Here is a 25143-nt window from a genome sequence, read left to right as displayed (position 1 = left end):
AGGAACCTGACAGAGTGGCTGTTATCAAGTGCAAAGCACACACTTACAGTCAAGACCCAGTGTCACTTGGTAACAGCCGGGCAGACGAAGCTGCTAAATCAGCAGCCAGCACCCCCACACAGACAGATATCACACAACTGATGGTATTCAATACCGTCAACACACAAAAATTAAGTGAAATACAAAATTTGTGTTCTCCACAGGAAAAGGCAGTCTGGAGGTCAAAAGGATATGGCCAGGAGTCCTCAGGACTCTGGACAGATGGACAAGGTAAGCCAGTAGCCCCCAGAACATATCTTCCAAGCTTAGCTGAGGCGGCACATGGTCTGACTCATCTGGGCAAAGAGGGTATGTGTAAGCTGGTGAGAGCCTACTGGTGTGCGCCAGGATTCTCTTCTCATGTGGGTAAGAGAGCAATGACATGTCTTACCTGCTTGAGGAAGAACATTGGAAAGTCAATACCAACAGAACCATCCCATATCCTGCCGACAGGTAATACAAATTGATTTCATACAGTTGCCACCCTGCAGAAATTTAAAGTATGTGTTAGTTTGTATTGACGTGTTTTCAAATTGGGTAGAAGCGTTCCCCGCTGCCACAAATACCGCTACGTTCACTGCAAAGAAGATCGTGCAGGAATTTGTGTGCAGATATGGTATCCCTAGGATAATTGAAAGCGATAGGGGTACCCATTTTACAGGTGAAGTCTTTCAGGTTATGTGCAAACTGATGGGAATTAATAGTAAGCTGCATACTCCGTACCGCCCACAGGCGAGTGCGAAAGTGGAAAGAGTAAACAGCACTATTAAGAACAAGCTGAGCAAAGTGATGGCTGAAACTGGATTGTTATGGCCAGAAGCTTTGCCACTTGTATTGTACAGCATCAGAACCACTCCCAGGTCCCCCCTTAACCTATCACCCTTTGAGATTCTTTTTGGTCAACAACCCCATGTAATGATTGACCCCCAGGATGATTTGAAATGCAATAATGAGGTGACTGTAAAATATATGGTTAAGATGAGCCAGCAGTTGAGGAATCAAAACAGCAATCTAAAGCTGGTGATTCCTGACCTACCATACACAGCAATTGTCATGACATTGAACCTGGGGATTATGTAATGATTCGAAATTTTCTACGCTCAGGTTGCCTTATTGACTGGTGGGAAGGACCATACCAAGTCTTACTAACCAGCACGACAGCATTGAAGGTTGCCGAGAGAGAGACTTGGGTCCACTCGTCCCACTGTAAGAAGGTCGCTGACCCAGAGAAAGCCCGAGACAAAGAGCAGAGTGTAGAGGAAATCGTATCACTGGAGTGCCTGTTCCGGGAAGGTTGAGAGGCAGGACTGTTGTCACGGCACCTGAGCACAGAGAACTACAAGACCAGAGGCGGTTGTCGCACCAAATTTCTTTTTCCTTTTTATTATTTTCTCCATCTCCCATTACCCTCCTTTCCCCCCTTCCTTGCTCCTTTTTCTCTCCCCTTAGCAAGATGGACTTACCCCAAGAGACTGCATTCCGGGTTTTCCTGCTGACCCTGTTGTTGACCAGAGCAGTCTGTTTCGGTGAGAGTACCAGAGAGGTCGAGAAAGGATCTGGAATGGGTTCTGATGACAAGGACGGATTTGTAGAATTCCAAGAGCAACACATTCACCGAGCAAAGGCGAGTATCAGAAAACGATCTGGTAGTCAAGAAACTAGGAGACACTGTGAAGGGTTATTGGCTGAGGAAAATTGTATTTGTAGAAACTGTGAAAACATAGTTGAGGACGGGTGCATCCAGAGATGTCAATCCAGCCTTAATATCAACATGGACCGTCATCCATTGAGTGATTATCACTCATTAGTGGGTAAGGTTTTAAACCAAACAGAATGCTGGGTGTGCTCACAAGTACCTCAAGGTCAGAGCAAGTCAGGACTAGTACCGTATCCATTAACAATAGATGAGGTACTTGAATTAAGGGGTGGGAGACCGGTGGACAAGAAATGTAATATTTCTAAGCCCCCTAGTTTGATGCTCCACCAATATCATGTGGATAGATGCTTAGTATGTTTCAACATTTCCAATTCCCGAAAGCCGGGAAATTGGGAAGTGACATGGAATAACCAAACCATGGCATTTTCACACAGAGCCGACAGAATGCCCGTAGACTCAGAACTTATACGCCAAATAGCCGATGGTGGAAGGTATTTTCGGTACAGGTATACTCTAGGAAGTAGGACCATGCGGGTTGGAGAAGTATCACCAGGATACTGTGCGCATATCATACAGCCTGATATGTGTACTGAACAGATGAGAGAGTTAGGGATAGGATTTTTCACTTGGAAGGTTTGCAATATGGTAATGTCATATTCTGTCCCATATGTTCTCCCCGATGATGCATATTTCATATGCGGGAGGAAGGCGTATAAGTGGCTTGCCCCAAACTCAGAGGGATTGTGTTACATTGGAAGAGTGTTGCCAGAAGTTATGACCATAACCCATAATAAGATGAAAGACGTTCACCGCAATGCTCAAACTCCTTACACTCATACTCACTACGAACACATCGTTAAGAGACACCTTATAGATAGGACAGAGCACGCAGCCTCTGATTTGATCCACGAATCCACCGGGATTCAATTCCTACTAGCGTTAGATATCACCCGTACCGCCAGAGGAATTATAAATTATAGGTATATTCATGCGCTAGCGAACCTGATAGATAATATCACCGAGATGTATGATGACACCTTCAGGTATACAGAGAGGGAATTGCAAGCTTACAAAATGGAACTGATCCAGCACAGGATGGTTCTAAATTATATCACAGCAGTGACAGGCGGGTACTGTGTCACCTTGGCAACTCAGTATGGTGTAAAGTGCTGCACGTACATTACAAACAGCACTGATGACCCAACCGAGGTCATAGATCAAAAGATGGACGATATCTTGCAATTGAAGTGGGAGTTCCGGAGGAGACACAACCTTACCCTTACTGCTGTGAGTAATGAACTGACCGGCTGGGTCTCATGGTTGAACCCACGCAATTGGTTCTCAGGTTTAGGAGAATGGGCTCAAAATGTTATCGTGAGTGTAGGAAAGTTTCTCCTTTGTATCCTGGGAGTCGTCGTAATGATTGGCTTGATATTTAGGTGTGTTCGAATTTAAACGCGGCGCAAGCGCAGTACCAAAGTGATGAGTTTGAGGAGCGGGGCACTGTTACAACAACTGATTTAATTTATGACCCATCAATTGAGACAATGTTGTGATAAGACGTGATTCCACGATCCGTTTCTTTCACCCGTTTCTCCTTTGTTTTCCTCAGCAAAAATACATCCATTCGGAAGAGACGTTGATGAATTATACATCCATTCGGAAAAGACTTTTATGGACACTCTAAAGACTTTGATTAACACTCACAGCAAGAATACACCCATCCGGACAAGACTTCAACCAACACCCAAGAACAATTGCACGAATGTTATGTGAGTGTATTTGTGATACGTGTCTTATCTTCATCTCTACAACCTTCAGGTATTGACACACACATAGTCGACAGGTGATATAGATACATATATTAGCATTCACATGTGTTTCCCCCTCCATGTATCATCAACTAAATGTGCACCCCATTTGTTGGAACAAGAAGCCGAAAAGAGCTCAGTAGTGTTTGTTGGCCCACTTACAGACCCTTAATACGGGATGAGAAGGATTTAATGTATACTTCGCAATACCTCAAAGCTTATCTAGAACTATCTCACTAGGCCATACATTTCTCGCCTACTCCTCTTCTCCTACCATCCAATTATTTTATAGATATTGTATTATATATTTTTCTGTTTAATGTTTAGATAGTGGCAGTTATTGTTGACTGCCAAAGGGTGGACTGTCAAAGTCGAAACATATTGTAATGCCTGCCTAACGTACTAACCCCAGGCACATGCCCGCTGCGCATGCACTCGGTCTGCCGTGCGTGCGCATATCCGCAATTTGCGTAACGGAGCTTTTCACGGCCATGCGCCTTAGCGCGTGGTATGCGCATTTACGGTAGAGTTTGTGAACGCATAGAGGGTTATTAGAACATTACATATTTAACCCAAATAGTGTACATTTTAGATATAGTTCTCCTAGACCATGTCAGCGAGTATTAATAGTTTAAACAGTTCCTGGACAGAGAGCCTTTGCATGATAGGAAGGGTCAGATAAAGGTTGGAAGATGATGTCTAGTATCCGACTGTAGGGTATTTTGAGGGTAACATTCCGGTGTTGGTTAGAGAAAGATCGCTTGTTCCTGCGTATAGTTATGTACAAAAGTAGAATATGAACATTAACTGTATTTACTGTATTTTATGTATGCGGCGGGAATCCAGAGGATACCACCCACAAGAGCAGTTGGGGAAAGACATCGCCCACCCTTTCAAATCCACCTATGACCTTTTCTGTAATGTAGAGACACATCCCTGTGTCCAATGGACAATGAGATTACAGTGACCATTGTATTGTGTATGCATGTTGTGTATAAAAAGACCATTGTTGCCTGACCGGTCAGAAGACTCTGAACGCTATCTGTATGACCAGCGGAGGATCGGCCGGGTTGCGCTTGTGAACATTCTCACGTATGTACATTCTCTGTAGCCATTATTCTGTTTAGATTTACTTGTTAGCCTGTAGTGTATGATTTGTATTGTTTTACCTTTTGGAATTAATCCACTGAGGCCTTAGAACCCTGTGGTTGCAACTACAGATCAGTGTTGTGTTTTCACTTTCCTGCATGGGCTTTAAAGTAGATTTATCTGTATAAGGTGTATAAGCATTGATAAGGTGTACGCACTGCGGGTACTTTGTACCGCCAGCGCTACTTAAGGTTTAAAGGTATAACATCATTGCAGTACTTTACTGTTAAGGGTTTAAAGTGTAAGCGTATCATTACATTGTATCATTAAGGTTTAAAGGTTACCCATTGTGTGTGCGCACGCTGAGCGTACTCCGTACACTCAGCGCGGCGTGTGTACGCCAAGTACGTACCACGTGCGGGACTCTGTACGCAAATAGCGTACAAAGTGCGTAGCACGTGTATTCAGTCTAGCGGCCATAACCGCTCCACGGCAATAGTGTATCTAGAGCTATAGCTTTGCGGTCTAAGGTAATATCGGCATTATCAGTCCTTATCCAGGATTCCTAATAAACATACACTGTGGCCTATAGTATTTATCAAATAATATATGCAGGATTTTCCCTTAAATGGGTGATTTTAGGTGAGCACCGCAGATATTGGCCTTTTTATTTTGGACTGTAGAACCAGGCCCATAGGCAGGGCCGGTTCTAGCCCTTTTGGCGCCCCCGGTGGAAAATAGGGGCATGGTTTCATACAGGGGGCGTGATCAGTTACGCCCCCTGTAGAGTGGTGCCCCCATTTGTGCCCCCTGTAGAGTAGCGCCGCTTACACAAAAAAAATAAATTAATACTTACTATCCCCGCTCCTGATTCCCGACCGCTGCAGACCTCCGCCGGCGCCGCTCCTCTCCTCGGATCTATGGTAGAGACGTCATGACGTCTCTCCCATAGCACAGCATAGATAGACACTAGAGGTCAATTATGACCCCTAGCGTCTGTGTCAGTCCCACAATGCTGTGCAGTGCGCGATGACCTCATAGCGCACCGCACAGCAAAGGTCCTCTCCACGAAGGGAAACTAGATGGGTAGCGTCTAGTTCCCTTCACAGCGGAGGACCAGCGGGGGGCACAGTAGCACGGTAGCGGATCTTGCCATGGTGCGGCGCCCTCCGGAAGGCGGCGCACCCGGGCAAAAGTCCTGCTTGCCTCGTGGCAAGATCCGCTACTGCCCATAATCTACTATGGGAGATAGGTTGTCGGACTTATTAAGTGCTGGAAGCCATATCATCTTGGAACTCGGTTCCTGCAAATAACGCCATCTTCAGATGACATTAGCTGCTGTTGCCTTTGAAGCCATAGGAACCCCCTCCCCCTGCAATGGCCTCTACATACAATATGTGTGATCAACAGTCCGCAGAGGAGCAGCCTTGCTGCATGGCCCCGCTAGAGAAAGGAAGTGACCGCGGCCCGTCCTGCGTGTGTTTATAAATACATTCGGATGAATAATAATTTCTAGGAGCGGTGATATGAAATTATAAATAAAAACCTACGGTCCCCATTTATTATTAGATGAAGGGTAGTGATTGTATTAATAGCCAGCACTAAGACCAAGGGGGCTAGAGTTATCCTTTAAATTGCAGACACCCCCTCTATTATTTATTGCCAGTTATTTATACATTCCGCAGCGCTTTACAGAGAGGGGCTAGGGCCATCTGCTATGAGTTATTGGGGTGCAGGGCCTCCGTTACGTCATCCTCCATTCCCCGTCCCGGCGTGCTCCTAGTGATAGACTGAGACATGGGGTATGTAATATTCTGGGGTTTGGGGCTATCACCCTGACTATAGGAAGCTGCAGCGGTGGTAGGAGTCTTATATGGCGCTAGGAAAGCAATCAGGTATAAGGGGGGCATTTACTAAGCAGTGATGAGAGTGGAGAAGTGAGCCAAGAAGTTGCCCATGGCAACCAATCAGCACTGAAGTAACATCTATAATTTGCATACTATAAAATGATACAGAGCTGCTGATTGGTTGATGTGGAAATTTCTCCACTGGCTCACTTCTCCCCTCTTATCACTGCTTAGTAAATGTCCTCCGTAGTTACTGCAGGTGCATCTGCTGATTGGCAGTACAACCTACATCCTGGTTACTGGCGAGCTCTGTACCGCCAGCACCAACGCAAACACAGCAAGTGCGAGCCCCAACCTCACCCTCATTCCTATTTCAGGCTGCTAGAGGTGACTCCGTTCCTATCAGGATGACCTTCATCAAGTTTTTCCTCTGTGCGCTAGTGGTGTCGGTTGGTTGGGCTAATGACTGTGACGTGCCAATCGGAGGTAAGTACGATTTTACAATTCCGCCATTGAATGCTTTGTGTATGTATTATAGAGAAAGAGAGGATGAAGGGTAAGTGAGGCGTTTCCTAAAATGCAGCCTGTTCATCGTATCTATGCTTTATAGTAACCATGGCAGTTTTGGATTTGGGGACTGTGGATATTACATTATTCCCATGCACAGACTAAGCCGAAATAGAGAAGAGACAATAACTCACATACTGTACAGCAGGCACCTATTTAGCCGTATTCTCCGATAGTGGCAGTTATGTCGCTGTTTATTGCGGTGATAAATATAAAATCAATTTTCTTTGGCCATCACAAGCAGAGACATTAAAGTCACTGTCTCAATAGGGCATCACGCAGCTGCTCTGGTGATATTAGCTCGCTGATCCTCTGTGAATCTGAAAGTCTACGATAAAAATGCTAGATGGAAAATATTGAGGAAAAAAAAAACTAAACTTATACTTAATGACTTATATGATAACAGATATATGATATCGCTGTGGTAATTATTAGACAGGCTTCCCCACGCAAAAGCGGTTTATGTAGCAAAATCATTACCATGCCTATAGTTGGGGAAACAGCCATTCTCGCTGCAAACGCAAGTCTTTGCCTGTTGATAAATCACATGCTGTTCTCTACATAGTCACACACTACAGCGGTAAGCAACACATTAAATCAGGACCTGAGAACCGCACATGGCGTACTGTTATGGTAAATATCTATACTGGGAAACGCGATGCTATTCCCTGGTAAGGATGCTGGATAAAGAGGGCCTGGTTCTGAGTGGGATGAAGCAGCGGTGTCATACGCAATGGAATTTTTTTCGTCTGCGCATCATTCATGCGTGCCGATTGTGTTCGCACAGATCAGATTTAGACAGACAATAGGGGGAATGTAAGTAGCGTTCCTGGATGGTGACCGAGAGGTGACATGGGGCAGCTAACAACTAAATAGGATGATTTGCATCCTATGGGAGTGTCGCAGGCTTGTCGCTGACAGCAGTTGTGTACAAAGGGCCCCATTAAGAGATGGACGTACACCTTGATGGTGTGCGTACCTCTCTGACGTTTGTGGGACCGCGCAGGACTTGTTATGCTCCTGTTCATAACGGATACGGCCTCCTCGCACACAGTGCCCCCTGACTGACCTGTTGCGGCCATTTGGATGTTGGGTGAGTGGGGCTGGGCAGCATTCCTGAAAATGGATGTCGCCCCTGTTTTTTTAGGTGTGCTGAGGCTAGGGGTCTACATATTCCGACACAGACCTCCAGGCTCCGGGGATACTCAGATGGCCAAAGTTGGATGCAGCAGCATATCACAGACGCTGTCAGGAGACGTCCATCTTGGAATCACCGCTAAAGACACTGAACTGCTCACATAGGAGACCATACTCAGACTTAGAATCTGCACCGGCTAGAGGGACTTTGCAAGCTTTAATGATGCGACTGATTGTGCCTCGAAACTCTAAAGGCGCACTAGGCAGTATTTTAGTGTTTGCGGACACTGAGCGTCTCAGTCCTTGTACATTTGGGCGCATGCATTCCAGATATTGGTCCCTGCACATACCACCATAAGAGGCATTCAATATGCGATCAATGATAAATGGGCCCCTTAGGCAGAGATGCACACAAATGCGAGACGCGTACAATTTAGCTTGCCTAGCGATATGCGCCTCCTCAATCCAGCACACAATGGGAGCAGATGGACCCAGCATATTGTCAGAAATCCACTGAGAGGCACAGACCAAGACCCAAGCACTTATCCGTCTGAGCGCTGATGGGCTGCCAGCGCCATTACCCAGGAGTCTACGGTCCGCCATCCTCCTCTGCTGTGTTGGGCAGTGCGTCTCCAGCTGTGGTCTCTGCTCTCAGTCTCGCAAGTGCCTGCATACTCTCCGTGCATGTTGTCCTGGCGTACAAAGTGTTTTGGCTCCCGCTGGCATCAGAGCATGGGCACGGCCATGTTCGGCCGGACTACTGCATCACCAATGGAGATAGCAAGTAAAGAGTACCAGCACAGAGTCCAGCCTAAGGTCCGCTGTCCCAGCAAAGTCCATTATCACCGGTACCAGCCCAGTGTCTAGCCTTAGACCCTTTGTGCCACCAGTATCCAGAACCTCTGGTACCATCCCAGAATCCAGTCACAAAGTTGCTGCAAACGCAACGTCCAGTATCACCAGTTCTTGCTCGAGGTCCGACCCCAGGCCCACTTCAGCTTCAGCATTCCGTTCCACTAGTTCCCCTTGCAGTCGTTATTCTGCAGCTCGGACAGCGACTAGTTCCAGTACAGATATCGGAAATTTTGTTTGTTTTCAAGAACACAAAATGTGCATCTCAGTGGCCTACCAGAAAACATGTTTTATTACTGCAAAGCAATCTCTCGGTACTCTATAATATCACAAATACATTGCAGCATCACTATGATGAGAGTAGTAGCATACTAAGAAGAGATATACATTCATCTGATGCAACTGCCAGTCCTCAATATCTCACCCCGTTGGTTATTCAGGCGTTCCTTTATAGGGACTTAAATTAACTTTGGAGTTTGGAGGGTTTTTATTTTTTTCATACTATACAGTTTAGTAAATATTAGTAGTAGAGTAATTCTAGATAAATTTAAAGGCATTATAGTATAGTTGCCTAACCATTTTGGCATCCTGCCTACCCATCTAACATCATGCAGGACTCCTGGTTCAGTGTGATGTCTCCCACTGTCCTGGATTGGAAATCGAAACCCCCAGAGTTTTCAGATTCTTCACTGTAGGTGAACATAGCCGACCCTGCCAGGGGGACCACCAAGGAGCTCCTGGAAGTTCTGTGCCAGGACAGTGATTTGGTGCAGTCATTATGACTACTGTCAATGCTCAGCAGCCTTTGCTGTTGATTCTCCCCTTGTTGGTCCCCCCCGCAGGAGAGACAGCAACAGAGCACGGGGTGATATATGATCACAGTGTCTTCTTATCTCAGTGTCTACTGCTGCTGTTGCTAGTGTGAGCTGTGACGGAGGGACGAGGGTAGGATTTTTTTTATTAGTAGTCTTCAATTAAAATACAGGGGGAGATGTTACTGGCACTGTGAGTGAACAGAGAAGTTCCTCAGTGTGAACACACGCACAGACATGCACGCACACTCAAAAAACCACTACCACAAAAAGCTTTAAAAATCCATTTTTTTACCAAGAGATGATTATTAAAGTAAGTCTATAATTTCTTATTCTATGTGGTAACCAACAGTATTTAGGTGAAATATTATTGGATCAAAAGGAGTTTTATGGTAGACTTACCATGGTTAAATCTCTTTCTGCGAGGTACATTGGTTCCACAGGGAAACATTGGGGTGTAGAGATGGATCTTGATCCAGGCACCGACAGGCTAAAGCTTTAGACTGTCCCGGGATGCATTGAGGTCTCCTCTATAACCCTGCCTCCAGGCACTGTGAGCACAGTTTCGTTAACCAGTCCAATGCAGGAGCAGGTAAAAGAGAAGGTAGATGTTAGTCACATAGAACCACATTCTCACGACAGGAGAAGGGATCAGCGGCTAATGCCATACAAACCCATAGAAGCTAGGTGCGTCAAGGTGGGCGCCTTGTGGAACCCAGTGTACCTCGCAGAAAGAGATTTAACTATGGAAAGTCTACCATAAATCTCCTTTTCTGCAGCGGGGAACATTGGTTTCCACAGGAAATAACATCGGGGATGTCCTAAAGCTTTTCCTCATGGGAGGGGAAGAAGGTCCAACAGACCAAGTAGAATGGGCTTTGATAGCAGCAGAAGCTGGGAGTCCAGCCTGCGCATATGCTTGTTCAATCACCATTCTAAATCATCTGGCCAGGGTTTGCTTATTCGCAGGCCAGCCACGTTTGTGAAAACCAAAAAGTACAAAAAGGGCATCTGACCTCCTAATAGAGGCAGTCCTCTCCACATATATACGGAGAGCCCTTACCACATCCAAAGACCGCTCTTTGGAGGACAAATCAGAAGAGATAAAGGCCAGAACCACAATCTCTTGGTTAAGGTGAAAAGATGACACCACCTTAGGCAAATAACCAGAGCGAGTTCTAAGAACTGCCCAGACATGGTGAAAAATCAGAAAGGGTGGACGACAGGACAGAGCGCCTAGGTCTGACACCCTCTTAGCAGAGGACGTGAGCCATTTAAGGTCCACTGATTCAAGAGGACATTCAAGACAACTTACAGATCCCATGGAGCAACAGGAGGTACATAGGGAGGCTGAATCCATAAAACACCCTAAGTGAAAGTATGAACATCAGGAATAGACGCAATTTTTCTCTGAAACCACACCGACAAGACAGAGATATGAACCCTGAGGGAGGCCAGACGAAGGCCCAGGCTTTGTTGCAGAAAAGCTAGAAGTCTGGAAGTACTGAATTTGTAAGCATCGTAATTCTTAGCAGCCCATCAGGTAAAGTAAGAATTCGAGACCCTGTAATAAATCCGCACAGACGCCGGTTTGCTGGCTTTCAGCATAGTTTGGACAACCGTCTCAGAGAATCCTTTGGCCCTCAGGAGTGAAGCTACAAGAGCCACGCTGTCAAAGCCAGTCTGGCCAAGTCCGGGTAGACACAAGGGACCTGAATGAGGAGGTCTGGATGTTGAGGAAGTAGAGGAAGATGCTCTATCGATAGACCCTACAGGTCTGAGAACCAATGCCGTCTGGGCCATGCTGGAGCGACTAGAAGTAGTATTCCTCCTTCTTCTTTGAACTTCCACAGTGCCCTGGGCAGGAGTGACACTGGAGGGAACACAAAGGGCAGCCAAAAGTTCCATGGAATTCCCAGTGCATCCACGAACGCTGCTTGAGGATCCCTGGTTCTTGATCCGAAGACCGGAACTTTTTGATTGTGTCAAGACGCCATCAGGTCTACATCTGATAGACCCTACTTGTCCACTAGGAGTTGAAAGACTTCCTGATAAAGACTCCACTCTCCGGCGTGCATGTCCTGACGACTCAGGAAATCCAATTTCCAGTTGAGGACTCCCGGAATGAACACTGCTGATATTGCTGGCAGATGGCATTCCACCCAACAACGAAAAAATTTTGACACTTCCATCATTGCCATGCAGCTTCGAGTGCCGCTTTGATGATTTATGTATGCCACCGTGGTGGCATTGTCTGACCGTAACTGAACAGGCCTGTTCTGTATCAGAGGCAGGGCGAGAGACAAAGCATTGAACACTGCCCGCAATTCCAGGGAGTGATTCCTCCTTAGTCCACCGACCCTGGAAAGAGTGTTGCTTCAACACCGCGCCCCAACCCCTCAGACTGGCGTCCATAGTCAGTAGGACCCAGTTGGGGATCCAGAAGGGACGGCCCTGCTCAACTGCTGGTCCTGTAGCCACCAGGTCAGCGACAGACAAACCTCCGGAGTCGAGAGGACCATGTGAGACCTGATCCAGTGAGGCAGGCCATCCCACTTGGAAAGGATTAACCTCTGCAGAGTGCGGGTATGAAATTGAGCGTACTCTACCATGTCGAAAGCCAACACCATCAGGCCTAGTACTTGCATCGCTGAGTGTATCGACACTCTGGGGCGAAAGAGGAAGTATCTGATCCTGTCCTGAAACTTCAGGACCTTCTCTGGAGACAGAAACAGCCGTTGACTGTGTGTATCCAGCAGTGCCCCCAGGTGCACCATGCTTTGAGCTGGGACCAGCGAGGACTTCTTCCAGTTGATGGGCTACCCGTGGGCTTGGAGGAAGTTTACCATCAGTTGCAGATGACTGAGGAGGACATTGTGGGAGTTTGCCAGAATCAGCAAGTCGTCCAGATACGGCAGGATCCTGACTCCCTGGCGACGGAAATGAGCAGTCATCACAGCCATAATCTTGGTGAAGATCTGAGGGGCCATGGACAGTCCAAACGGCAGAGCCTGGAACTGATAGTGTAGGTTGCCAATAGCAAACCGCAGATATTGCTGATGCGATATGACAATAGGTATATGCAGTTAAGCATCCTGTATATCCAGGTATATAATATAGTCTTCGGGTTCCATGGCCAGTACAATTGAGCGCAGTGTTTCCACACGGAGCTTGGACACTCTCACAAACTTGTTCACCGATTTGAGGTTGAGTATAGGCCGGTAAGACCCGTTGGGTTTTGGAACCAGAAATAAGGCCGAGTAGTATCCTCTGCCTCTCTGGGACAGAGATACCGGCACCACCACTCCTGTATCCAGGAGAGAACACACAACCAGTTGTAGAGCTTACGCTTTTAACGGATCCGAAGGGATAACTGTGGTGCAATACTGGCGAGGGGGACATCTCTTGAAAGAGACTGCATACCCGTGAGAGACAACTTCTTGCACCCATGCATCTGAAGTTGTCTTTAACCAGACCTGGGCGAATCGCAGAAGTCGGCCTCCCACCCTTGGGTCCCCCAAGGGGAGGTCCGCCCCATCATGCAGCAGGCTGGTCGTGTTTAGAAGTGGGCTGATGGGCTGCCAGGATTGTTTTGCCTTGGGCTTAGTGGTTTTGGAAGCAAGAGATTGTCTCGGGTATGTCTGACCTTTAGCTTTCCTTTGAGGTTGAAAGGAGTGAAAAGTGGTACCTTTAGCCTTCTGTGCAGAAGGAGTAGTATTAGGGAGAAAGGAAGTCTTAGCAGCCGCCAAGTCAGCCACAATTTTATTGAGGTCTTCCCCAAATAGGATGTCTCCCTTAAACGGGAGTACCTCCAAGGTGTTTATGGAGTCCAGGTCCACCTTCCATGACCTTAACCACAGAATACGGCGAGCCAGGATGGACATAGTTGACGCCTTGGCTGTCAACACACCCGCCTCAGAGGACGCCTCCTGATTGTAATAGGCGGTGGTGGTAATATGAGACAGGAATTGTCTGGCAATGTCAGATATATCCTGAGGCAGCTCTTCCTCTATTGCCTGAACCAATGCTTCAATTCCTTTTACAGCCCAAGAGGCTGCTATAGTGGGTCTATGTACAGCACCTGTAAGGGAGTAAATAGACTTCAGGCAACCCTCCACACGCTTATCTGTCGGTTCCTTCAGTGAGGTGACAGTGGTGACAGGCAGAGTAGATGACACCACGAGTCGGGTGACATGGGAATCCACCAGCAGTGAATTTTCCCACTTGTTACATAACTCTGTAGGGAGAGGATAGCGAGCTACCATCCGTTTATAGACAAGGAGAATTTCTTCCCTGGAGTAAGCCATGGTTCTTGTCGTATGTCCACCAAATGGTCAGAATGTGGTAATAATGTTTTAGTTACCTTCTGACGTTTAAACCTATCAGGTTTTTTAGACAACCTAGTGGAATCCTCCTCATCATCTGATATTTGCAGGATCTGCTTAACAGCAATGACTAGGTCATGGGCATCACCATGTGTTGTAGATTCCTCGTCAGAAGCAGCTGTATCAGTGTCTGACAGGAGAGTATGCTCCCCGTCTTCTTCAGAAGAATCTTCTGAGAGGTTAGTGGATAATGAGGAGGAAGTCGCCCGCTTAGATGACCCCATGACACGAGGGTCTTATGTCTAACCAAAGGTTGATTCAATTGCTGCGACTGGGTAGACAAATTATCCACCCAAGGCGGATTTACCATAGGGACAATATGTGGCTGCAATGGCACAGGAGGTCCCATAGGGGGCATAAGGCGTGTCACAAGCGTATTTAACATAGTTGAGAATGCTGCCCAAGGTGGCTCCTGATTGTTTACAGGAGCTGCGGACTGACTGGGAGATGTATGTCACATAGTACACAGATCGTCATACAAAACTTCCCCCTCAGACAAAGCCTTGGCGCATGCACTGCATGATGCAGGAGCGTCCTCGTATTTCCCGCCCATTGTGTTAGACATTATTAGTGAATGCAACAATAGAGCATATTAGTACGATACAGCCAGACAGAGTACAATACCTACGAATAAATCCCCTAGTATGTGACAGCGCACACAGTACACAACACCAGCGAATAAGTCCGGTATTAAGCGACTGAGTCCCCAGTACACAACACCAGCAATTAAATCCGGTATTATGTGACTGAGTACACAATAGAATACCTTAATCGGTAAATACTGTGAAGCACTATATACGAGACCCTGACGCACCTAGTACTTTAGGGTACAGAATACAGTGATAGACAAAGCTGGGATACACTGAAAGTGAAATTCACACAGCAGATACAGGCACACACAGTCACAGTGACAATGTAGATAATTATTTTAGAAAGACAATAAAACTGCACTGGACTAGTATATGTATATATATAACAATGCGCGGTCTGAGACCGGATGTATATATCAGAATACTCGTACAATATATTCTGGCACAGGTACACTTGTTCTTAACTAACGCTGTCTTTATATTGATATGTAGAATACTTTAGTGTGTGTAAAATCACGGCGCTGATGTACAGGCGGATTTACATAGGAGACCTTGTCCTGCAGTCTCGGAGACCAGTTGCAGCTATTCTTAGAAGATGGTGCCCAGCGTCTCAGTCAGGGAGTGAGGTAGAGTGTGAGGCAGCTCCAGGACGGGAACACGAGCAGTAGATGGCGCCCGGAGCTGGGGGAGGGGCTACAGGTCAAGCGTCTTCTCCCCTATACTGGTCCTCACCACCTGGTACTACGGAGTCTTATTAAAGTGGGCATTAGTACACCTGACCTGTACTCCTATGCCCTGGTGGATATAGTGGGGTCCCTGCTCGGTGACAGTATCCACGCCAGCATCACAGTCTATCTCCCTAGACTGTGATCGGAGTGCGCTTTAATGGCGGGTCCCACCTGGGGGACCTTCTTACCTTCTCCCTTTGTAGCAGCCATGCGAACCAGGAGAGCGTCTGCGAACTTGTGCCTAAGCCGGAGCGTCTCCGCCGCAAGTACCCGGGAACCGAGCCAGCGGGAGTATGCAACGCCGCTGGGGAGGTGATGGAGCCGCAGCACAGAATGTCACCCTGACATGTAAGCGCTGCAGCTCTTGAAGTCTTCTAATAAAAGCTTTTTCAGGGCTGCCCAGTGCGGCCCCCCTGTTATGTGACCTGCTCTGCAGGCACCTAATCAAAACTGAGCTCACAGTGCCTGGAGGCGGGATTATGGAGGAGGGCGGCCCCAATGCATCCTGGGACAGTCTAAAGCTTTAGCCTGTTGCTGCCTAGATCAACATCCATCTCTACACCCCGATGTTTCCCTGTGGAAACTAATGTAACCGGCTGCAGAAAAGTAGTTGATCAATATACAGTATATCGAAAGTAGAACATCAAAATAATGGCTGCCCGATAAACCTGAGCTATAAGGTTAATATAGCATACCTCCCAACTGTCCCGATTTTGGCGGGACAGTCCCGTTTTTCACCGTCTGTCCCGCTGTCCCACCCGCGTGTCGCAGTGTCCCGCGGGTGGGGGGGCAGTTGGGAGATCCCCCCCTGTCACTCGCTGCTCTGAGGAGAGCAGTGGTAAATAGATGCTGTGCGCATAAGCACAGCGTCTATTCACGGCAGAGAGGGACAGGGAGCATGACCAGCAGCTCTCACAGCGCTGTTCATGCCCCCATAATGACGAAAATGGGGGCGTGGTTGGCGGTCATGGCACTTGCCGCGAGGCCACGCCCCCTTCTCGATAGGTCACGCCCCCTAAAAATAGGACGCACGCCTTCGGCGCGCGTTGGTGTCCCTCCTCCACCGTTATCAATGTTGGGAGGTATGATATAGTGATTTGTGGTGGACTAAAAGCAGCCTATGTAAATCAGAATCCCAAACACAATTCTCAGTGTAGCCCACATGACCGATACTTATGCCAGGGCCGAAACTAGGATTTTCGGCACCCGGGGCAAGGCAGTAATTTAGCGCCCCACCTTCCCCGACACACACGCACCAAAAAAAAAAGGTACATATAAATAAATTAAAATAAAAAATATAGAAATTCCAAACTACACCACACAGTAGTGCAGCCTTATTCTCATTACACAGTAGTACCCCATTAACATACATAGAATATATGTGTATATATATATATATATATATATATATATATACACATATATTCTATCAAACGAGATGCGGCACTCACAGGTACTAACGTAAGCCATATGCAGCAGGTTTTCCTGTCTTGTCAACGTTTCATTTATTCAAATAAATTTTGTTGTGTCCTGACAAAATCTATATGAATAAATGAAACGTTGACGAGCCAGGAAAACTTGATGCGTATGGCAAGCGAGTGCCACATCTCATTTGAGTCGGCACTCACAACAGCCAATCAATTTGCTCCGGTGCCAGATTCTATGATAATAGGGCTCCAGAAATAAACGGCACTCAGAGTCAGTAAATAACATAAAAAAACGTGTTAAACCATACATCAACATTTCAAGGCTATACACCCTGTCGTCAGGACACAGACAGCATAAAGGTATATATATATATATATATATATATAGAGAGAGAGAGAGAGAGAGAGAGAGAGAGAGAGAGAGAGAGAGAGAGAAAAGTCAATTCCTGAGTGCGCTAAAGTTCTTGTATAGATTGAACGGAAGTCCTTCCAAATGGATATGTCTTATACTGTAGTAGATGGGGTTTTCTGGATTCCTACAGTGGATAACCCCTCACCAAAAAGTCACCCAAACAAACAATTAGAATAAAATGATTTAATAACAAAATGAATTCAGAAAAAGCCTTATACATTATAAGCCTTAAATTACTGATTTGTAGCTGATTGGGGTTTATCAGCTACAAATCAGTAATCCAGTTAAGGATAACGCTCCCTTGTACCAAGTTCACACCTTGTTAAGGTGAGGGAGTTCGTACATCCATATCACCTACTGGATATTTATGGAATCATAAAATAATTTGTTTTCATGTACAATAGTTCATAAGACCTTTTGTATAAGGCTTTTTATGAATTAATTTTGTTATTAAATAATTTTATTCTAATTGTTTGTTTGGGTGACTTTTTGGTGAGGGGTTATCCACTGTAGGAATCCAGAAAACCCCATCTTCTACAGTATAAGATATATCCATTTGGAAGGACTTCCGTTCAATCTATACAAGAACTTTAGCGCACTCAGGAATTGTTTTTTCTGTTTATGTAAGTTTGAGATTTGGCAACTGAGATCTCACCTGTACTGCTGCTCTTTTCCTTTAGGCGCAAGATAAGGATAATTTTTTTGTGTTGTATCTATCTATCTATCTATCTATCTATCTATCTATCTATCTATCTATCTATTACGAGGCTCAAGTTAGCTTCTTATTCAGCGTTTATATATAAGATACTGTGTAATCCTCACTACCAGATTTGTCACCAGAATGCATGTGCCTATATAATACAGTACCCTACACATTACCCTCCATAGCCAGAGTACTACACAACAGCACACACAACCGGATCAACTACAAAACAAGCGAAAATAAAATAAAAAATGTGTGTGTGTGTATATATATATATATATATATATATATGTGTGTGTGTGTATATATATATATATATATATATCTCAATATCAATCTAATAGATGAGCCAGTCGTGTCACTAAACACATTGCTATAAAAAGCAGTGAAAGGATGAGATGATCATCTCACCGGCTGTCTTCTCCCCTCCTGAATGGCCGTCTGCTGTATGTCACTGGGAGGTTCTGGCACGATGGCAGCCGGGCAGAGGGAGGCGCGGGCGGTCGGTGCCTTGCAGTAGCGGCAGGGCCCTTAACATAACGCGGCGGCGGGAGGAGAACGCGGCGGATGGGGGTGGAGGAGGAACTGGGCGAGCGAGTTCTCAGCGCCCTATCAAATCTGGCGCCTGGGGCACGTGACCCCTTAGCCCCCCCCTAGTTGCGGCCGTGCTTATGCTGTAGTATTGCAGATAACAATCCAGTCCTAAGTGGTGTTTAATTAGAGTATCTGGTGTCCGCAATGATTTGGAGGATAATATAAAGTACGGAAAGCAGAACAGCCAATAAATACAGGTAGGGCCTATGCACGCTGCAGGCAGTCCAGTGTTCATGGTGAAATAACTTCTATTACACCATAAACAAAACATACTCTCATTTGGCCCGGCAAGAAATCTGTGCTTAGGGATGAATTCACACAAGGTCAAATTACATCTGGAATTTATCACATTTATTATGTATACTGTGCTGAGTGAGAGGAATAAAATGATCACAGCTTGCACGCAATAAATCCAGTATTGCATTCAAAAATATTAGTATTTATGCACAATTTCCCAAAATAAAGTGTTAGCAATGTTGTATAGAAATATCATGCAACAAGCATTTAAGCATAGATACGCCCACAGTAGGAACTAGACACGCCCTTTGGGTGGAGTATGACACGCCCCCCTCACCGTTGTGGTGCAAAACTCAGAACATTTTACTACCAACCATAATCTCTCTGAAACTACTCCCACCCTACCACCCGGCCTTAGAATTGGGGGGAAGGGGTGAATTGTGCTAACCCTACTGCAGTTCTGTCAAACGCAGGGGGGGTTTCTGGTTGCCCAGAAACCCCCCTCCTCTTGGCAAGTGGCTCAAATTATGACAACAATAGCAATGGTATATAGCACGATTACTAGAGCTGCCGCCACATCATGCTGTTTAAGAGACATAGCAGAGCTGCTGCACATGCCCAGTGGTATCAGATTCTTCTACCAAATTTGCTGTGTGTGTGGTTCTGAGTCCTCAATCAGTGCTCTGGACCAGGGAGTAGCTGCCAGGAAGAAGAGACAGGAGCCTTACCATGAGGTGGGAGAATGTGTGCTTAGAAAGTGCAGTACTACTAGTTGTATTATGTTTTTGTATTTATTTATAATGGTATGTTTAATCTTTTCCTCACCACTTATTTATGTTATTTAAATATGTTTAATATAGCCTATACCATAGACCATTTATAGTGCAAAATATTAATACTGCATTCCATACAATATCCAGTATATAAAAAGACAATATTTACATTAATGTCCAGGGTCGTCGTTACTAGGTTCTTCTACCGCTCCCCTAGACTCCAGCACTTGCTCCAATGTGTGGAAAATTGTGGAATGCATTTGGAAACCCCCCTATAGAAATCCTGCGTTTGCCACTACTGTCCATACCCCATCTGGGAATCTGAAATTGAAAGAGTGGTAAACTCACATCTCTGCCCCTTTGTGCAACGAGTCCTAAGTGCCAAATTCAACTTAGCCACCATTTTTGGTACGCGCGTGCACGTGAAAAGACGCATAGTGCATTCAAGGCTCGTTGCCAGTAACCAGGCCACGCTGTCCGTATGAGCCGCATTTATTAGCAGCATCCCGGAGATCCCATGTGAACATCACTCTGCTCTTTGTTTCCGCAGTTCGGAATTATGCCAAATATTCCGCAGTCACTCAAAGTTCCACGTACAACGCACAAGGATTCAAGGCGGGCCCAGAACTCGCCGTAGATGGAAATGACGACAACCAGTTCATGAAGCGTTCCTGCTCGCACACCAATAACGACCACGAGCCCTGGCTGAATATAAACATGAAGGAGAAGATTCCTGTTGGCGCCGTTGTTATTACAAACAGACAAGACTGCTGCCGCGACCGCCTCAGGGGGGCTCAGGTTCTTGTCGGTGACTCTCCATACAAGAACAATACAGTGTGAGTTTCGGTGTACTGTCATCAATGGCTAGCTTGTAGCGTCACTGTGAACCTGAGCCTTGGGACTAGACAGTGGGCTTATAGGTTAGTGATACGTAGGTGTAGAGAACCACTTACCTAGGACAGAACACAGTAACAGTGGCTGCCTGGGCCTGTTAGATGCCAATTGAGCCAGGGCCATCGAGAGCTGGGATGGGCCCAGGTACTAGGAGGAGGCTGTGGCCATGACCTCTTCAATAATAATAAAAAATGTCAAAAAATACTGTGCATGACACCGTGACACCGGAGCTGTGCTCAGCCATCGGGGCAGGGGGGTGGGGATTTGTCCCCTTCAGCCGGTGATCGGTGGGAAGGGTTGCGATCACCCTCTCTGTCTGTAACACTTCTTACCTGCCCACTTCCACCGGCCACTGTATAGCAACACAGCAGAAGTCTCCTCTCTCTCCCTGGCTGATGGTCAATTGACCGGGCCCCTCCAACAAACCAGGTATAGAGTGCACTACCCAGCCCTCTCGACAATCCTGAATCTAACCTCCCCAGAGGTTACTAATTACTTGGACCCGGGCTGCTGGAGGGCCCCCCAGAGTATATCCATGCTGTGGTCTGTGCCATTTTCCCGGTGGTATCTTCGGGAAGATGGCACCTGCACATTGAAAGCTAAGACTCTGGCACTGTGCCAGAGTCTTGGATCTCTAGTGGCCAGCGTCATCTTCCCAAATATCACTGGGAGGATGGCGCTGACGAAGAGGAGGAACCCACGTCCTGATAAAGTAAGGTAGGAAGCGCATGTAGGTGTCTTTTTTTATATTCCTTTTCGAACATCTATCTTACATCCGCTATGGTTAGGGAGGCCAATCCCGGGATTCTGGACCAAAAATACCGGGATTTGAATCGCGGGATTGGAACTTCCAGTCCCGGGATTCACGGGATTAGATTGCGAAGGGAAGTGGCTGCAGCAGCGGCTCCTGATTGGCTGCCGGACTGCCCATTCTGATTGGCTGGCAGCCAGCGCTACAATTTAAATGGCTGCTGGCACGTTCAGTCATTGTGTGTCCATGGCTGCCGCCTACCTAATAGTAGGTATTACTTACACCCACTCTCCCTCACTGGCACTGCTTCCTACACCCACCCTCCGGCACTGCTTTCTACACCAGTACACCCACCCTCCAGTGCCGCTCCCTACAGCCTCCTTCCCGCGCCGCTTCCTACACCCACCCTCCAGCGCTGCTCCCTACACCCTTCTTCACTGCCCTCCACATCCACTCTACCTGCTCCCTACACTGATCCCTACTGTAATCCCGGGATCCACGGGCACGGTGGCACGCTACGCTATCTATTCTCCCTCCAGGGGGGTCGTGGACCCCCAAGAGGGAGAAAAGATGGTATGCCGGCGGTCAGGATTCTGGCACTGGTATGGTGGTCGCCAGGAGGCCGGCCGGCGGCAACCTGAAGACAACCCTATACAGGCTGTATCTATCTCCTACTACTGTCCTCCATCTCCTCCTCTACTTACCACCCTCAAAAGCCCACACAGTGACAGAGGAGGAGGCCAGGATATACAGGCTGTATCTATCTCCTACTACTGTCCTCCATCTCCTCCTCTACTTACACTACTCACAGGCCCACACAGTGACAGAGAAGGAGGCCAGGATATACAGGTTGTATCCATCTCCTACTACTGTCCTCCATCTCCTCCTCTACTTACACTACTCACAGGCCCACACAGTGACAGAGGAGGAGGCCAGGATATACAGGTTGTATCCATCTCCTACTACTGTCCTCCATCTCCTCCTCTACTTACACTACTCACAGGCCCACACAGTGACAGAGTAGGAGGCCAGGATATACAGGCTGTATCTATCTTCTACTACTGTCCTCCATCTCCTCCTCTACTTACACTACTCACAGGCCCACACAGTGACAGAGGAGGAGGCCAGGATATACAGGTTGTATCTATCTCCTACTACTGTCCTCCATCTCCTCCTCTACTTACCATCCTCACAGGCCCACACAGTGACAGAGGAGGAGGCCAGGATATACAGGTTGTATCTATCTCCTACTACTGTCCTCCATCTCCTCCTCTACTTACACTCCTCACACGCCCACACAGTGACAGAGGAGGAGGCCAGGATATTCAGGCTCTAGCTATCTCCTACTACTGTCCTCCATCTCCTCTACTTACACTCCTCACAGGCCCACACAGTGACAGAGGAGGAGGCCAGGATATACAGGCTGTATCTATCTCCTACTACTGTCCTCCATCTCCTCCTCTACTTACACTCCTCACAGGCCCACACAGTGACAGGGGAGGAGGCCAGGATATACAGGCTGTATCTGTCTCCTACTACTGTCCTCCACCACCTCTTCTACTTACACTCCTCACAGGCCCACATAGTGACAGAGGAGGAGGCCAGCATATACAGATTGTATCTGTCTCCTACTACTGTCCTCCATCTCCTCCTCTACTTACACTACTCACAGGCCCACACAGTGACAGAGGAGGAGGCCAGGATATACAGGTTGTATCCATCTCCTACTACTGTCCTCCATCTCCTCCTCTACTTACACTACTCACAGGCCCACACAGTGACAGAGGAGGAGGCCAGCATATACAGGCTGTATCTATCTTCTACTATTGTCCTCCAGCTCCTCCTCTACTTACCATCCTCACAGGCCCACACAGTGACAGAGTAGGAGGCCAGGATATACAGGCTGTATCTATCTTCTACTACTGTCCTCCATCTCCTCCTCTACTTACACTACTCACAGGCCCACACAGTGACAGAGGAGGAGGCCAGCATATACAGGCTGTATCTATCTTCTACTATTGTCCTCCAGCTCCTCCTCTACTTACCATCCTCACAGGCCCACACAGTGACAGAGTAGGAGGCCAGGATATACAGGCTGTATCTATCTTCTACTACTGTCCTCCATCTCCTCCTCTACTTACACTACTCACAGGCCCACACAGTGACAGAGGAGGAGGCCAGTATATACAGGTTGTATCTATCTCCTACTACTGTCCTCCATCTCCTCCTCTACTTACCATCCTCACAGGCCCACACAGTGACAGAGGAGGAGGCCAGGATATACAGGTTGTATCTGTCTCCTACTACTGTCCTCCATCTCCTCCTCTACTTACACTACTCACAGGCACACACAGTGACAGAGGAGGAGGCCAGGATATACAGGTTGTATCTATCTCCTACTACTGTCCTCCATCTCCTCCTCTACTTACACTACTCACAGGCCCACACAGTGACAGAGGAGGAGGCCAGTATATACAGGTTGTATCTGTCTCCTACTACTGTCCTCCATCTCCTCCTCTACTTACACTACTCACAGGCCCACACAGTGACAGAGGAGGAGGCCAGGATATACAGGTTGTATCTATCTCCTACTACTGTCCTCCATCTCCTCCTCTACTTACCATCCTCACAGGCCCACACAGTGACAGAGGAGGAGGCCAGGATATACAGGCTGTATCTATCTCCTACTACTGTCCTCCATCTCCTCCTCTACTTACACTACTCACAGGCCCACACAGTGACAGAGGAGGAGGCCAGGATATACAGGTTGTATCCATCTCCTACTACTGTCCTCCATCTCCTCCTCTACTTACACTACTCACAGGCCCACACAGTGACAGAGTAGGAGGCCAGGATATACAGGCTGTATCTATCTTCTACTACTGTCCTCCATCTCCTCCTCTACTTACACTACTCACAGGCCCACACAGTGACAGAGGAGGAGGCCAGGATATACAGGCTGTATCCATCTCCTACTACTGTCCTCCATCTCCTCCTCTACTTACACTACTCACAGGCCCACACAGTGACAGAGGAGGAGGACAGGATATACAGGTTGTATCCATCTCCTACTACTGTCCTCCATCTCCTCCTCTACTTACACTACTCACAGGCCCACACAGTGACAGAGGAGGAGGCCAGGATATACAGGCTGTATCTATCTCCTACTACTGTCCTCCATCTCCTCCTCTACTTACACTCCTCACAGGCCCACACAGTGACAGAGGAGGAGGCCAGGATATACAGGTTGTATCTATCTTCTACTACTGTCCTCCATCTCCTCCTCTACTTACCATCCTCACAGGCCCACACAGTTGCAGAGGAGGAGGCCAGGATATACAGGTTGTATCTATCTCCTACTACTGTCCTCCATCTCCTCCTCTACTTACACTACTCACAGGCCCACACAGTGACAGAGGAGGAGGCCAGGATATACAGGTTGTATCTATCTCCTACTACTGTCCTCCACCTCCTCCTCTACTTACACTACTCACAGGCCCACACAGTGACAGAGGAGGAGGCCAGGATATACAGGCTCTAGCTATCTCCTACTACTGTCCTCCATCTCCTCTACTTACCATCCTCACAGGCCCACACAGTGACAGAGGAGGAGGCCAGGATATACAGGTTGTATCTATCTCCTACTACTGTCCTCCATCTCCTCCTCTACTTACACTCATCACAGGCCCACACAGTGACAGAGGAGGAGGCCAGGATATACAGGTTGTATCTATCTCCTACTACTGTCCTCCACCACCTCCTCTATTTACACTCCTCACAGGCCCACACAGTGACAGAGGAGGAGGCCAGGATATACAGGTTGTATCTATCTCCTACT

At 47.2% G+C, this 25143-nt stretch overlaps 1 protein-coding gene across 1 annotated transcript in view; it reads left to right on the top strand.

The window, feature by feature from the left end:
* Positions 1-6821: 6821 nt before the first annotated feature.
* The window catches only part of LOC134927100 (pentraxin fusion protein-like), a 33310-nt gene continuing 14988 nt past the window's right edge, over positions 6822-25143 (top strand). Inside the window, exons 1-2 of the mRNA XM_063921111.1 lie at positions 6822-6929; positions 20211-20496. Of these exons, the coding sequence (XP_063777181.1) occupies positions 6851-6929; positions 20211-20496 (365 nt within the window). The 5' untranslated portion in view covers positions 6822-6850. The remainder of the gene's footprint in view (positions 6930-20210; positions 20497-25143) is intronic.

The sequence above is a fragment of the Pseudophryne corroboree genome, chromosome 5 (genome assembly GCF_028390025.1).
Source record: "Pseudophryne corroboree isolate aPseCor3 chromosome 5, aPseCor3.hap2, whole genome shotgun sequence".
Classification (NCBI taxonomy): Eukaryota; Metazoa; Chordata; class Amphibia; order Anura; family Myobatrachidae; genus Pseudophryne; species Pseudophryne corroboree.
The sequence above is the reverse complement of the archived record's forward strand: the minus strand, read 5'-3'. Positions and strand labels throughout refer to the sequence as shown.